General features: G+C 34.5%; 1 protein-coding gene across 19 annotated transcripts in view; it reads right to left on the bottom strand.

Moving 5' to 3' along the window:
* Nucleotides 1–15,532, bottom strand: part of HFM1 (helicase for meiosis 1) — a 125,123-nt gene that overhangs the window by 52,315 nt on the left and 57,276 nt on the right. For all 19 annotated transcript variants that reach the window (XM_032361674.1, XM_032361680.1, XM_032361683.1 and 16 more), the window contains 3 exons: nucleotides 8,451–8,542; nucleotides 6,242–6,348; nucleotides 6,101–6,148 (listed from right to left, as the gene is read on the bottom strand). In XM_032361674.1, coding sequence (XP_032217565.1) covers nucleotides 6,101–6,148; nucleotides 6,242–6,348; nucleotides 8,451–8,542 — 247 coding nt within the window. The remainder of the gene's footprint in view (nucleotides 1–6,100; nucleotides 6,149–6,241; nucleotides 6,349–8,450; nucleotides 8,543–15,532) is intronic.

Raw genomic sequence — 15,532 nt, 5'->3', positions numbered from 1 at the left:
TCTTAATCTCAGAAAACAAACTAAGGGTTTCTCGAGGGGAGGGGAGTGGGAGGGATAGTGTGGCTAGGTGATGGAGACTGGGGAAGGTATGTGCTATGGTGAGTGCTCTGAGTTGTGTAAGACTGATGATTCACATATCTATATCTCTGAAATAAATAATACATTATATGTTAATAAAAATAATAAAAAATAAAATGAAAAAATAAATTTTAAAAATAAAAAGTAAATAAAAAATTTTAAAAATTAACCATATATTAATCCACAAGTAAAATCACAATATATATCATAAAGCAGAACACTGACAGGCCACATTCTCCAACTACAATCCAGTAAAAGTAGAAATTAACAATAAAATACTGACTTTAAGAATTTAAAAAAAAAAACAATTTTAAATAATTCTTAAAGAGGAAATTAAAGTTACCATTAAAAAGAATAGAAATAGATTTAGAAAACCTATAGAACAATGACAAAGTGGTACTTACTAAAAAATCTGTAGTCTTAAATATTTTATGGAAAACAAGAAAAACAAAATAAATGGAGCAAACATATAGTTTTTTAAAAACTACCCAAAAAAAAGAAAGTAAAAGTAAGAAAATAAAAATAAAATCAGAAATTAATGAAATTAAAAAATAAATGGCTTGCAAAGATCAAAATATAGAAACTTCTGGAAAATCTAATTAGGAAAAAGAAGAGATGACACAAGTATATTAGAAATTAGAAAGCTGACATTACATTTCCAGAGGAAACTTTTAATTTATTAGAGAACAAAACGCGTCATAAAACAATCTGGATGAAATTAATGCTATCTCAAGAACATATAAATTAGCAAAAATGTACTCAAGGAAAGTTAGAAACCCTGCAAAAACCAAAAAACATAAAAGACACTTTCAGATTCATTACAATGACAACCCAAAATAGGTTGCTCTCTACCACAAACTCAAACCTGTTTTTACGTTTAAGTGAGAAGGAGGAATATGGATCCCAGAACCTAATCCCAAAGGTGTGAGGAATTCCTTGGTGGTGTGACACTGAAATCTTGACACCTAAAAACAGTAATGGGACAAGAATGTTTGTTCTGAAACTAAAGACAGTATATTAGAAGTTTTGCCTACAACAAGTTAAGAAAAAAAAACCCCAGAGTTTTAACTATTAGAAATCAAGAGATAAAACTATTTCTCTTTATAGATATGATTGTCTATCTAGAAAATCCCTGCAAATCAAATGAAGGACTTCTAGTACTCTTAAGAGAGTTCAGTAAGATAGATAAACAGTCAAAATTCAAAAACCAGTAGCCTTAAAACAAAAACCAAAACCCAGTAGCCTTCTTATATATCATCCATACCTGATTACAAAATACGTTCTGTAGTTTTTAAAAGGACTCTGTTCACAATATCATACTCCATAAAATACCAAGAAGTAAACCTACCAAGAAATATAAACCTAAATGGTAAATTACAAAATATCACAGAAAGACATACACACCTGAATAGATGGAGAAAGATACCATATTCCTAGACAGAAAGATTCAGAACTGTAAAAACAAGAATCTTCCCCAAACTAATCTATAAAATCAATTTCAACAGAACTTCTTACAGATTTTGATGAGCTGATTCTAAAATTCATAGAGTAAAAATGTAAGAATAGCCAAAAATATTTTTAGAAGAACAAAAAGGAGGAATTTGTCTTACCATATCACAAAACTTCCAATAAATGAAAAGCAAATAAAACAATGTCATACCATCACAGCAACAAAATAAATAGACTAGACTAATAGTTAAGTGTCCAGAAACTGATCGTTAGGAATTTAGTTTATGAGAAGACAGCATTTCAAATCAGTAGGCAAAGAGAAAACAACAACATATTTATCAAATATATCTGACTACCTTTTGGAAACAAAATATAAATTCCTAACTTATACCATATAAAAAATTAACTCCAGATGCCTTATAAGAAGCCTAAGGGTAAAAATAAAATGGTTTGCAAGTATTAGAAGAAATGATAGAAGAAGTCCTATAATCTTAGGACATGTGGCAGAGGCTGCTTTGCCTACCCAACACTCATGTTCTTTCCTTCTTAATAGCAGAACTCCAATTTTAACCTAGGCACACTATCAACACGATATTTCCCAGTGTCCTTTGCACTTACGGGTAGTCATATAACTAGGTGCAAAAATGTTATCAGGACTTCCAAGAAGTCTACCAAATGAGAGAAGATACTCAAATGTAAATGGCTGAAGCCCCTGCAGTCATTTCGGACAATAAGGTGACCTTGAAATAGAAGTTACGTGGGATGACAAAACTGAAAGATAGAAACCCACATACTAATGATACCATGAAGCCACCATATCTACCTTAGAGTATCCACTTGGAGCTATCTTTTTGGTAAAAGAATAGTAGCCTGTCTTCTTTAAGCTATTGTTAATTCACTTTATTATATAGTTTTCTAATCCTAAGAAATACAGGATGGGAAAAAACTTCCTAAAAGACACAAAATCTAGAACTCATAAGGAAAAGATAAGTGTGCATGATTTTATAACAATTTAAAACTTCTGCGTAAAACCAGGTAATACACATATTTCCTCCTAATAATCAGGGACATACAAATTTTTAAATATAATTTTCATCCATTAGATCGACAAAAGTTTATTTATTTTTTAAGATTTTATTTATTTATTTGAAAGAGAGAGATCACAAGTAGGCAGAGAGGCAGACAGAGAGAGAGGGGGGAAGCAGGCTCCCCACTGAGCAGAGAGGCCATGCAGGGCTCGATCCAAGGACCCGGAGACCATGACTTGAGCCGAAGGCAGAGGCTTAACCCACTGAGCCACCCAGGCACCCCAAATCGACAAAAGTTTAAAGATACAAAACAAGTATTAGGATGTATGGAAACAGTCACTCTTTTTACACTGTGAGTGGGAATTGTAAATCAGAGAAGCCTTTTCAAAGGCAATTTGGCATTATATATTAAATCTTCTCATGTATATACACTTTCACCCAGAAATCATTGAAAAATATGATATAAACACCAAAAAGCTCATTTCAGCATTATTTGTAATAGTAAAAATTTGTAAGCCATCTAATTCTTCATCAACAAAGGAGTGGTTAAAAATTATATTTATAGGGGCATCTGGGTGGCTCAGTGGGTTAAAGCCTCTGCCTTCGGCTCAGGTCATGATCCCAGAGTCCTGGGACTGAGTCCCGTATCAGGCTCTCTGCTCCGCGGAGAGCCTGCTTCCTCTCTTTCTGCCTGCCTCCCTGCCTACTTGTGATCTCTGTCTGTCAAATAAATAAATAAAATCTTTTAAAAAATTATATTTATATTATATCATATATATTTTATAATATTATATTTATAGAGTACATCATTAAAGTATACATTGCTATTAAAATAAGGTTAATGTGTATATGTACAGATATAGAATCTTTTTATTTTATTTTTTTATTATTATGTTCAATTAGCCAACGTTTAGTATATCACTAGTTTTTTTTTTTTTTTTTAAGATTTTATTTATTTATTTGACAGAGAGACCTGCACAGAGGTAAGGGGTGGGACAGAGGCAGAGGGAGAAACAGACACCCCACTGAGCAGGGAGCCTGCTGGGGTTCTATCCCAGGACTCTGGAATCATGACCTGAGCCAAAACTGAGTAGGTCACCCAGGTGCCCCACATCCAACATATCTGTACACTGTGATGCTTCTTTGCATTTTCCTTCTCTTTACTACCTCTGGTTTGTTTTTCCTCCTTGGGCTTAATTACTTGCATTTCAAGTACTCATTACTATAAGAATAAATCCACTTAATGTTTCCTAAATTCCTCAAAAATAAACGTATAAATGTCTGAATATATAGTAGTCTAAGCTATCCAGCCCCCAAATCAGATTCAGCCCCCAAATTCATTCAATCCCCAAATTCATTCAGCTAATTTATGAAAGCACCCTTCAAAATCAAATTCAAATTATATTATACTGAACACTCTATAAAAGAAGATGACTAAAATAAATTAGCTACGTTGTTAGTTTTTGATGTAGTGTTCAATGATTCATTAGTCGAGTATAACACCCAGTGTTCATCACAACACCTGCCCTCCTTAATACCCATCACCTAGTTACCCCATGACTTAACTCCCTTCTGTAACCCTCAATTTGTTTTACAGAGTCCAGAGTGTCTCATGGTTTGTCTTCCTCTCTGATTTCTTCCCAATCTGTTTTCCATTCCTTCCCCTCTGATCCTTGTAGCATCACAAGAACAATAGTTATGATTTTTTTTGTAGTAGACATATGTTTATTAGTACACATATTTGTGCTAAATAAACTGGAAACTGGAAGGATGCACAGCAAACTACTGGTAATAGCTACTTCAGGGGAAGAAATATGGGAGGCCAAAACAGATATTATTTTTTGACTTATAAATTTTTGACTCTTTAAAAATTAATCCATGCCTTACTTATATAATAACAAGAACAAATGAAGAAGAGAAATCACTGATTTGAAAATACATCTTAAAAGTTCACTGAAAAATACCAGTTAAAACAAACAGAGCTAGTACTGAGTACAAAAGGTCTGGGAATTAAAATATTGAAATTTTTTTTAAAAATCCTTAAATTAAAGGTCAGAAACTTGGAAGGATAAAAGTTTAAAATTAAGAAGATTAACATCTACTTAAAAAAAAAAAAACAGATCTGAAATTCAACACAGTAACAGGGATATGAGAGAGACAGGAAAGTGGTAACTATTAATAGCCATTATTACCTACCAAAACATCATACATTTTGGATTAAGAAAAGATTCTACATAGTTCTCTCTTCCTGGTCATACTCGAGTAGATGAAAGGTAGGAAATTATAATAGGAAACTAAATTATGATATTTTTTAAAAAATTACAAAATCATCAAATCTAAAATCTACAGCCCCAATTAAAAGAATGTATGACCCAATTTAAGAGAAGGTAAATGGAAGCATTAAAGCTGCCAATAAAGTGTTCCTAAGAAGATGCTTGTGGAAAAATACTCTGATTTAATTTGACCCAATAGTTGATGCAACAGAGTATATTGGGGAAAAAAATTGACAGAAGAAAGAGACCTGGGTTGTAGCTCTAGCTCAGTCTCTAGTATTGCAATAAAATCTTGGGAAAGTCACAGTTTAGCTGGGCATCACTTACTTCATTTGTAAAATGAAAGGACTAGACTATATGGTCTCTAAGGGTATTTTAATTTCTAGAAAAATAAAGCTAAAAACAGAACATTAACTTCTACTGTGCAAGCTATAATCTGTCTGTTGAGCTCTATAAAACTGTGAGAAGTTTGTTTCTGAGACTTCAAGGCATGTGGGAGATAAAACTCAATGGAATGTAAGGAAGTATCCCAGAGAGAGTGACCTCCTCTAGCTAAGGAGGAAAAGCAAATTCTTAGAATAACAGGTTTTACTGAAGTACATAAAAAAGTTATTTCACATGAAATCACACTATCTTAATCAAAAAGTTTAACAGTAAGAACTAAATACTCAGAAAATCAACCACTAGGCAAGCAGAAAAGAATGTCATTGTATTTGTGATTGTGATTGCAAACAATTTACAATGTAGTCTTAGTTTACTCTTCTAATTACTATTCCTCTATACAAACTTTCCATTCTCAATAGAATAGACATTCCACTGTCATATATGCATTCACTCACTCATGTTTTTACTTTTACTATTTGTCTTTTCCAGAATGCTGCTATCATTCAATATACACTTATTATATGTGTTTCCATACTGTCCATTATCTTCATACACACGGTTCTCATGGTTCTCATTCAAGCTAACTTGAAAGCTCCTGATGATGACAAACTTAACCTTCTTTTCTATCATTACCTTGCTTCGGCAGAACACACTTTCAAAAAATGTTTGTTGATTTAAAAAAATTCACAAATCATCTATTTTAATTGAAGTCTGAGAGTTTTGGGACATTAATTTCACATGTATATTCTGACACCTTACTTTTATGTAAATGTGTCCTTTCTGGTATTAAGGAAAATAAATTATAGTTAACTTTTAAAACTAAAAAAAATTTTCAGAAATAGGAATCGCATATGGTAGTATTTTAAGACATTTAGTAATCATCTTTACCAATTTACTTTCATTTCTCTTGTTTTAATTCTTCCTTCCATTGGAAATCTATAAATAAAAACACAGGGCAAAACTTTTATTACTATTACTTATTTTAACTAAATAGGACCTTCAAAAATAAAACACATTTAATTTCCATACCTGATTGTTACCCGATTTGGATCTTTGTTCAAAGTATTCAGTGTTTTCTTTTCATTTATCCTTAACTGCACATCTACAAATTCCTTGCAGCTGGCTATCATTGTGACCTATAAAATTTCATCATTTGCCCATTTACTTATGTCCCTTTTTTTTATGGATTAAGCAATTATATTATCTCACATTGACAGAGGTAACATTTTCCATCATCTATTCCATGAATTTTTTAAAATTTTTTTCAGCGTAACAGTATTCATTGTTTTTGCACCACACCCAGTGCTCCATGCAATCCATGCCCTCTCTAATACCCACCCCCTGGTTCCCCCAACCTCCCACTCCCGCCCCTTCAAAACCCTCAGACTCTTTTTCAGAGTCCATAGTCTCTCATGGTTCACCTCCCCTTCCAATTTCCCCCAACTCCCTTCTCCTCTCTAACTCCCCTTGTCCTCCATGCAATTTGTTATGCTCCACAAATAAGTGAAACCATATGATAATTGACTCTGTCTGCTTGACTTATTTCACTCAACATAATCTCTTCCAGTCCCACCCATGTTGCTACAAAAGTTGGGTATTCATTCTTTCTGATGGAGGCAAAATACTCCATAGTATATATGGACCACATCTTCCTTATCCATTCGTCCATTGAAGGGCATCTTGGTTCTTTCCACAGTTTGGCGACCGTGGCCATTGCTGCTATAAACGTTGGGGTACAGATGGCCCTTCTTTTCACTACATCTGTATCTTTGGGGTAAATACCCAGGAGTGCAATTGCAGGGTCATAGGGAAGCTCCATTTTTAATTTCTTGAGGAATCTCCACACTGTTTCCCAAAGTGGCTGCACCAACTTGCATTCCCACAACAGTGTAAGAGGGTTCCCCTTTCTCCACATCCTCTCCAACACTTATGTCCTATCACAGCTTTATCACTTATAATGTGTAACAATTAAAAATTCACTTTATACATTTTGCTTAAGGATTCATTCATTCACTAATAAGTGTTTACAAACATTTGATATATGCTAGACATTACGCTAGACACTGGGACTACATCAATAAGATCATAAAGATTAACAAAATAAAATTTAAAATATTCAGTCCTGTGCCTACCACTTAGTAAGCTCTCAATAAATGTAGCTGTCATTTCTACGACTATTATAATATTAATTACCCCTCTGTAGTTTGCAAATCATTATCCTGATTCAGATTAATTTTGTAATGGAGAGAATGCTTTAGACATTAAGAAATTTGTATTACAAAGCCTAGTTCTGCTAGATGACTTTGAGCAAAGCATTTTTGTGCTTTGGTTTCTCACATCTGTAACATGAAACTAACATCTGTTCTAATCCTCTTATATACTTGCTGAAGTCAAAATAAGATTAGTTAATGTTAAATTAGGGGTTTTTTACTCTTGATTACCCTTAGTTAAGAACAATATTTACATAAAAATAGAAGCATTCTAGTTTTCATCAGTTTTTGTGCTATTTTTGTATAATAATCTCATTATAAAAATCAACCTAGCTATCTTAAATAAAAATTAATGGTTAAATTTGAGAATAAGAATAAATATTTTGTTGCATATTCATGTCCCTGTAAAGGGAGAAAGGACCAATATGGTTCTCAAGTATCATCAACATGACTATGGTTCTACTTACTGCTATAACTGTAAAGTTGCCCTCATAGTTGATATCTTAGTATCATCTTGTTTTCACTCCACTTCTCTGCAATCACTGCTTTTTTCTAGTCTATCATGAATCCTATCCTATTTCTACTATTTTTCTGATGCAAAAAGTTTAGAGAAGGATTGTAAGTACGTGGCACACATGTCCAACATTGTCCATCACTCAGAGTAGACTTGCCTAATATATCATGACACATTATCCCGGTCTTTCTCAAAAAAGTACACTGGTAGCCACTACCAAGGTAAACAGCATTATCATTTAAGTTGAAAGAGAGTTGCCATCCCTACTTTGGGTATGTATATAAGTTTTCTTAGCCTTGATACAGAGATACAATTGACAATTTATTGTGAAGAATAATATTCCATATCTCATGATCAAAGGTATGTAAGATGGAGAGACATAAGCACTACTAGAAATGTTTTCTTGTTTGCTCACTCATTCTTAAATTGCATGAGATTTGCAAATTAGTTGTTTCCCCAATATTATTTTATACTATATCATTACATATTTATTTTCTAGTGACAACTAATTTACCAGATCTAATAAAGTCTCCTTTCCACTGATGGTACAAAATTTCTTCACTGTCTCAAATGTAATGTAATACCAAGCCATCAATCTTCCTGCCTCTGTGAAAAAAGAAACATTCACTCCATCAGTTGAAACAATGCACTTTTTCATCAGTTTAACAAACATTCCTTAATTTCTATTCCGTGCCTGTAAAAGCATCAGGTACAAAGACACACCAGAAAATTGAGAAGACACACTTTCTAAAATTTCTAGGTTGGCTAGGGAGATAACGATATACAAAATAGCCAGACTAGAGGACAAAATCCAGTTAATGATAATATTTACATATACTAGGGGCACCTGGGTGATTCAGCTGACATCTGACTCTTGATTTTGACTCAGGTCATGATCTCAGGGTCATGAGATGGAGCCTAGCATTGGGCTCTATGCTCAGCCTGAGTCTACTTGCAATTCTCTTTCCAACTATCCTCTGCCCCTCCCTACTCTCTGCACACACTCTTTCTTTCTAAAAATAAATAAATAAATCTCTAAAAATATATTTACATATACAAGCTTAAGTACAGAGGATATTAAACCTAAGAGAATGGTCAGTGTGGGATGCCTTAGTAGGAAAATGGGGCTTGAGTAGGATTTAAAAATGAATAATATGCCTTGGCAGAAAAAAAAAGCTGTCATGACCTCAGTGAAAAAAAATCAAGACTTATTTATCAAAACTGTAAAGTTAAAGGCTATCTTTAGGACCTCCTGAGTGGTTCAGTCAGTTTAGCATCCAACTCTTGATTTCGACTCAGGTCATGAGACTGAGCCCCACGGTCAGCTAGTGCTGGGCATGGAGCCTGCTTAAGATTCTCTCTCTCCCTCCACTGCCATTCTCTAAAAAATTAAAAAAAAAAAAAGACTATTTTTATAATACCTTAATGAGAGATATGGCTTGATAGTAACTATGAGTTCAGGCCAAAGTGACCTTCTTCAAGTCACTGCTCCATCAGTTAGTAGGTAGGTGATCATATACGCAGGTTATTTTACCAATATCTTAATGTAACTTGGGGATAATAGAAGTATATATGTCATATATTTTTGTGAAGAGTAAATGCAATATTACATGTATGGTACATAGCTACCTAACATTAGTGCCTAACATTAAATAAATGTTGCCTACTTTTATTACCAAAACATGATGAACAGTAGACTATGAGGGCCTGAAATAGCCTTGAAATGCTAACAAAGGAGTTTAGATTTTGAATTTGATTTGTAAAATAACAGAGGACTACTTAAAATTCTTGAGCAATATTTGATTAAACTGAAGTGTGAAAGTAAATTGTTTTGGAAATAGAACACTGAGTTGGCTGGAAGTAGCAGTATGGGTAGAGCAGGGGTAAGTAAATGATTAAATGAAATTCATTTGAAAAGTTACTGGTTTCAATTACAAGTTGTCAAAAACATTATAAAGAATGTTAAGCCTTGTGAGCACACACAGGAAACAGCTGGGAAGAAAAAATTGCATACTGCTTCTTAAGCAAAGGGCTAACATTTATGTATGTGCTACAGGTTTACTGAAGAAAGGAAGGATTAGACATTCCATCAGACATACAGGCATCAAAACCATAGTAGAGCAGACAGAACTAAGAATCAGGAAGAGAAGTAGCCAGGGAAGCTTAAAAGCCACTTTATCAATTAAGATCCTGGTGTATATGTTCAACCGAAATGCAAGGGATGCAGTGGTTCATAAAAGGGAGCTTCTGAGAGCAGTGTGTGAGATACAGAGAATATGGTTACCATGGGAACTAGTATGTTAATCTTTAGGATATATTTAAAGATACTCCTCTTATCCTAGATGTTTATAAATTAATATAAGGTTTCTCCCCACTAGAGAAAATAAAAGGTTTGAGAAAAGACTTGATACTCACTGGCTTATTAAAAAGGATAAAAGATTCCTAGGCAAGGTATGAAAATAATTTACAAAGGAAGGCATGAAGAAATTGAGTCAAAGTAGAAGGACTGGAAAAAATTTTAAAAGATTTGCAAAAGGACATAGGATCACAGGGTGGGGTAGAAAGTAGAGGCCATGAGAATACACCTCCCATATCTCTTCCTACCAGAAGTGACTGACTGATGGCTCAAGCTAATATACTATGAACCTATCACTATCTTTACACCAAGGTCATACTCCTCATGAGATACTCCAAACCAATGACTACACATGGTAGAAATATTAAGATAGGCCTATAAAATAGGAACTCCTTGGATAGGGAACTTTGAACTTAAAGATTCCTTGTCAGCTTTGCTGAATGGTCTTAGGACTGCATTTCAGGTTAAAATTTTCCTTCTTTGAAGCCAACAACTGAACAATTCATGCAACCCTATAACAAGAATACTAACCTCAATAATTATCCTAATCAAAATATGAGCACAGTTTAAAAGACATGTTACATTCCTCATAAAATTATACATACATACATAGACACATGCATGCATACATACATAAATGCTTTGTGGGTTTTTTTTTTTTTTAATAGCTTAATGGTACCAGGTGCAACAAGAGTTGAGGCTACTGAGTTATAAACACAAAGGGCAATATGTTCAGAGACTGGACATTGGGTAATATGTATTTTCAATGCAGAGTACATGGCCAATCTGGGCCCAGAGAAAAACCAGGTAAAAGGGTATTATGTGCAGTGCTGTATTATTCTGAGAATTCAACTACTTTCCACTAGATTTGTGTAGTTTATGTTAAGCTGCTCTAATGGTTAATTTTAGGTGTCAACGTAACTATCAACTAGCTATAGACTATTCTTATACTGGGTCAAATATTATTCTGGATGTGTCTGTGGGGATATTTTTGGATGAGATTAACATTTGAATTGGTAGCTAATGATTAAGCAGATTGCTTTTTTTTTAAAGGTTTATTTTTAAGTAATCTCTATATCCAATGTGGGGATGAGCCTACAACCCCAAGATCAAGAGTCACAAGCTCCAACTGGGCTAGCCAGGTGCTCTGTAGACTGCCTTTCCTAATGTGGGTGAACTTCACCCAATCATTTGAAGGCTTAAATAGAACAAAAAGACTGACCCTCTGGTATAAGAAGGAATTTCTCTGCCTGACTGCTTTGAGCTGGGAAATGGGTCTTTTCTTGACATTGAACTGGAACTGAAACATTAGCTCTCCTTGGGTCTCAAGACTGCCAGCATTACACTAGAATTTACACCATCAGTTCTTCTGGTTCTCAGGCCTTCACACTCAGACCAGAATTGTATCATTGGCTGCCCAGATTTCTATCTTACTGACTAAAGATCTTGGGACTTCTAAGCCTCCATACTCATGAGATGCTTACAGTAAATTTTATCTATCTATCATCTATCGACTTTCTGTGTGTGTGTGTGTGTGTGTTTACATATATATATATATGTTTACACATATGTGTGTGTGTGTGTGTGTGTGTGATATATATATATATATATATAGATAGATAGCCTGGACATGGAATGACACAGGAATTAAAGAGAAACCAAAGATATCAAATATTTCATAATCTTAAGCCTGACAAAATGGTTATGCTACTGAGAATGACAGGCAAATATATAAACAGAGATACATTTTTCTAACCTTGGACAAAAGAGAACAACAACTCATATTTATGGTAAACATTTTATACATTGATTATTCCATTTGATCATCGTAACAACCCAATAATGTAATGTAGGATATATAATATATTCCTGTTTTGTAGATGAACAAACTAAATTTTAGTGAGCATAAGGTCACAGTTAGCAAGTGGTAGAACTGGGACTGAAATCCAGGTTTTGGAACTCAAATTTTATGTTCATTCTATTTCACAGTATTCCAAGTCATATTAACTGTTACATGCTTCTAGATGTCAAGTTTCATGTTATTTACCTAAATAAAGACTTTCAACAGAAAACTGAGCAGTGGGCATCTCAAAAAAAAAGAAAGAAAGAAAGAAAAGAAGAGAAAAGAAAATTGAGCACCAGATTTTGTAAAGAAGGTGAGAGACCAGAATCAAAATTAGAGTTTTGAATTCATTTATGGAATGACTATAGCTGAAGCTTGAAGGTAGGTCATGTTTATAAGAAAATAATCAGAAACCAGAATGAAAGTCCAAGGTCTGCAACTTCAAGAAACCCACAGTCAAGCAAAATGGTCAGCAAAGAAAGATCGATTAAAGCAGAGGAAAACTAAACGGTTACCAAGAATAGGAAAATTAGGTAGTATTCACTGATGATGCAGAAGGATCACTATAGATCATTTACTTGGTATATTCAAGAGTAGAAGGAACGGTATCTATGTATTCAAGAAGTTCCACAGGAAAGGAGTGATAGTGGGAATTAGATCCTTGAAAGGGAAAGTACCTAAAGAATAGATGAAGTTACATTAATGATTCTCATGCCCACTCTAATGAGATACCCCAGAATACATAGAAGATAAATAATAAACAAAATTATGTTTATCAAAAAGACCACAGGAGAAAGAAAAAGCAGTTATAAATCTAGGGCTAACAGTAAGGGCAATAAATTGCTTTAAAAAACTTAATCTTATATAAATAGATGAAAAGAGCCAATCAGAGATCAAGAGCACAATAAATGAAATTAAGAATATACTTGATAAAATAAATAGGCTAGATGAAGCAGAGGAACGAATTAACAACCTGGAAGACAATAATAAAAAGTAACCAAGCCAAGCAAAGGAAAGGAAAGAAAATTATGCAAACTGAGAATAGTCTTAAGGCACTCAGTAAACTCCATTCAACACTTAGCAAAAGTGTAGTAACATTTGCATTATAGGCATCTGAGAGGAAAAGGGAGAAAATGGGGCAGAAATTTATTTGAAGAAATATAGCTGAAAACTTCCCTAATCTGGAGAAGGAAACAGACATCTAGATCCAAGAGGCACAGAGATCCTCCCAAAAATCCAACCTTAGAAGGTCCACACCAAGACAAATTGTGATTAAAATGACCAAAAAATAGAGATAAAGAAATGTAAAACCTTACATTAAATACACGTAAAAACATGATACAAAATTATACATTTCTAAACTATGGTTGCAAATGTATAAAAAATGCATTAAAAATGGAAGGATACTTGTCAAATGCTAACAATAGGATCCTCATTTTTAAAAAATTTTTCAATCCTATTAAGGATTAATTTGAAATAATGAAGTCAGTATTTCCCCTAAGAAACTTCTCATCATGAGTCCTAAAAACTACAAACCATTCTTTGTCTCTTGTATTATACTCTAAATAGAATGAAAAAGACAGAGAAAGAGAGAGAGAAAAGGAGGCAAACAAATGTTTGAATAATTAATAACTAGCAAAAGGGTACCTACAAGAATTCTAAGAGGTTTAAAGTGACCAAAGATTTCAATATTTCAATTCTCTGCCCAAAGTCACCAGAATCAGTGAAGACAAAGTACCTGTCAAAAACAAGCTTATAGGGGCACCTGGGTGCCTCAGTCATTAAGCATCTGCCTCCAGCTCAGGTCATGATCCCAGGGTCCTGGGATTGAGCCCTGCATGGGGCTCCCAGTTCAGCAGGAGGCCTGCTTTTCCTTCTCCCATTCCCCTGCTTGTGTTGCCTCTCTAGCTTTCACTGTTAATTAAATAAATGAAAAAAAAAAAAAAAAGTGCTGGGCTCTCTACTCTGGACCCTCAACTCTATGGGCAAATAATCTTCGACAAAGCAGGAAAAAATATACAGTGAAAAAAAGACAGTCTCTTCAATAAATGGTGCTGGGAAAACTGGGCAGCTATATGTAGAAGAATGAAACTCGACCATTCTCTTACACCGTACACAAAGATAAACTCAAAATGGATAAAAGACCTCAATGTGAGAGAGGAATCCATCAGAATCCTAGAGGAGAACACAGGCAGTAATCTCTTCAGTATCAGCCACAACAACTTCTTTCAAGATATGTCTCCAAAAGCAAAGGAAACAAAAGCGAAAATAAACTTATGGGACTTCATCAAAATCAAAAGCTTCTGCACAGCAGAGAAAACAGTAAAAAAAAAACAGAGAGGCAACCCACAGAATGGGAGAAGATATTTGCAAATGACAGTACAGACAAAAGGTTGATATCCAGGATCTATAATGAACTCCTCAAACTCAACACACACAAAACAGACAAGCATATCAAAAAATGGGCAGAAGATATGAACAGAGACTTCTCCAATGAAGACATACAAATGGCTATCAGACACATGAAAAAATGTTCATTATCACTAGCCATCAGGGAGATTCAAATTAAAACCACACTGAGATATCACCTTACACCAGTTAGAATGGCCAAAATTAGCAAGACAGGAAACAACATGTGCTGGAGGGGATGTGGAGAAAGGGGAACCCTCTTACACTGTTGGTGGGAATGCAAGTTGGTGCAGCCTCTTTGGAGAACAGTGTGGAGATTCCTCAAGAAATTAAAAATAGAACTTCCTTATGACCCTGCAATTGCACTCCTGGGTATTTACCCCAAAGATACAGATGTAGTGAAAAGAAGGGCCATCTGTACCCCAATGTTTATAACAGCAATGGCCACGATCGCCAAACTGTGGAAAGAACCAAGATGCCCTTCAATGGACGAATGGATAAGGAAGATATGGTCCATATACACTATGGAGTGTTATGCCTCCATCAGAAAGAATGAATACCCAACTTTTGTAGCAACATGGATGGGACTGGAAGAGATTATGCTGAGTGAAATAAGTCAAGCAGACAGAGTCAATTATCATATGGTTTCACTTATTTGTGGAGCGTAACAAATTGCATGGAGGACAAGGGGAGTTAGAGAGGAGAAGGGAGTTGGGGGAAATTGGAAGGGGAGGTGAACCATGAGAGACTATGGACTCTGAAAAAGAGTCTGAGGGTTTTGAAGGGGCGAGAGTGGGAGGTTGGGGTACCAGGTGGTGGGTATTATAGAGGGCACGGATTGCATGGAGCACTGGGTGTGGTGAAAAAATGATGAATACTGTTATGCCAAAAATAAATAAAAAATAAATTTTAAAAAAAGTTCTATAATTTTATAAATAGGACTCTTACATAAATATATCATGCTAATAATGATGATACCCTGTTGTGA

This window comes from Mustela erminea, chromosome 10 (genome assembly GCF_009829155.1).
Source record: "Mustela erminea isolate mMusErm1 chromosome 10, mMusErm1.Pri, whole genome shotgun sequence".
Classification (NCBI taxonomy): domain Eukaryota; kingdom Metazoa; phylum Chordata; class Mammalia; order Carnivora; family Mustelidae; genus Mustela; species Mustela erminea.
The sequence above is the reverse complement of the archived record's forward strand: the minus strand, read 5'-3'. Positions and strand labels throughout refer to the sequence as shown.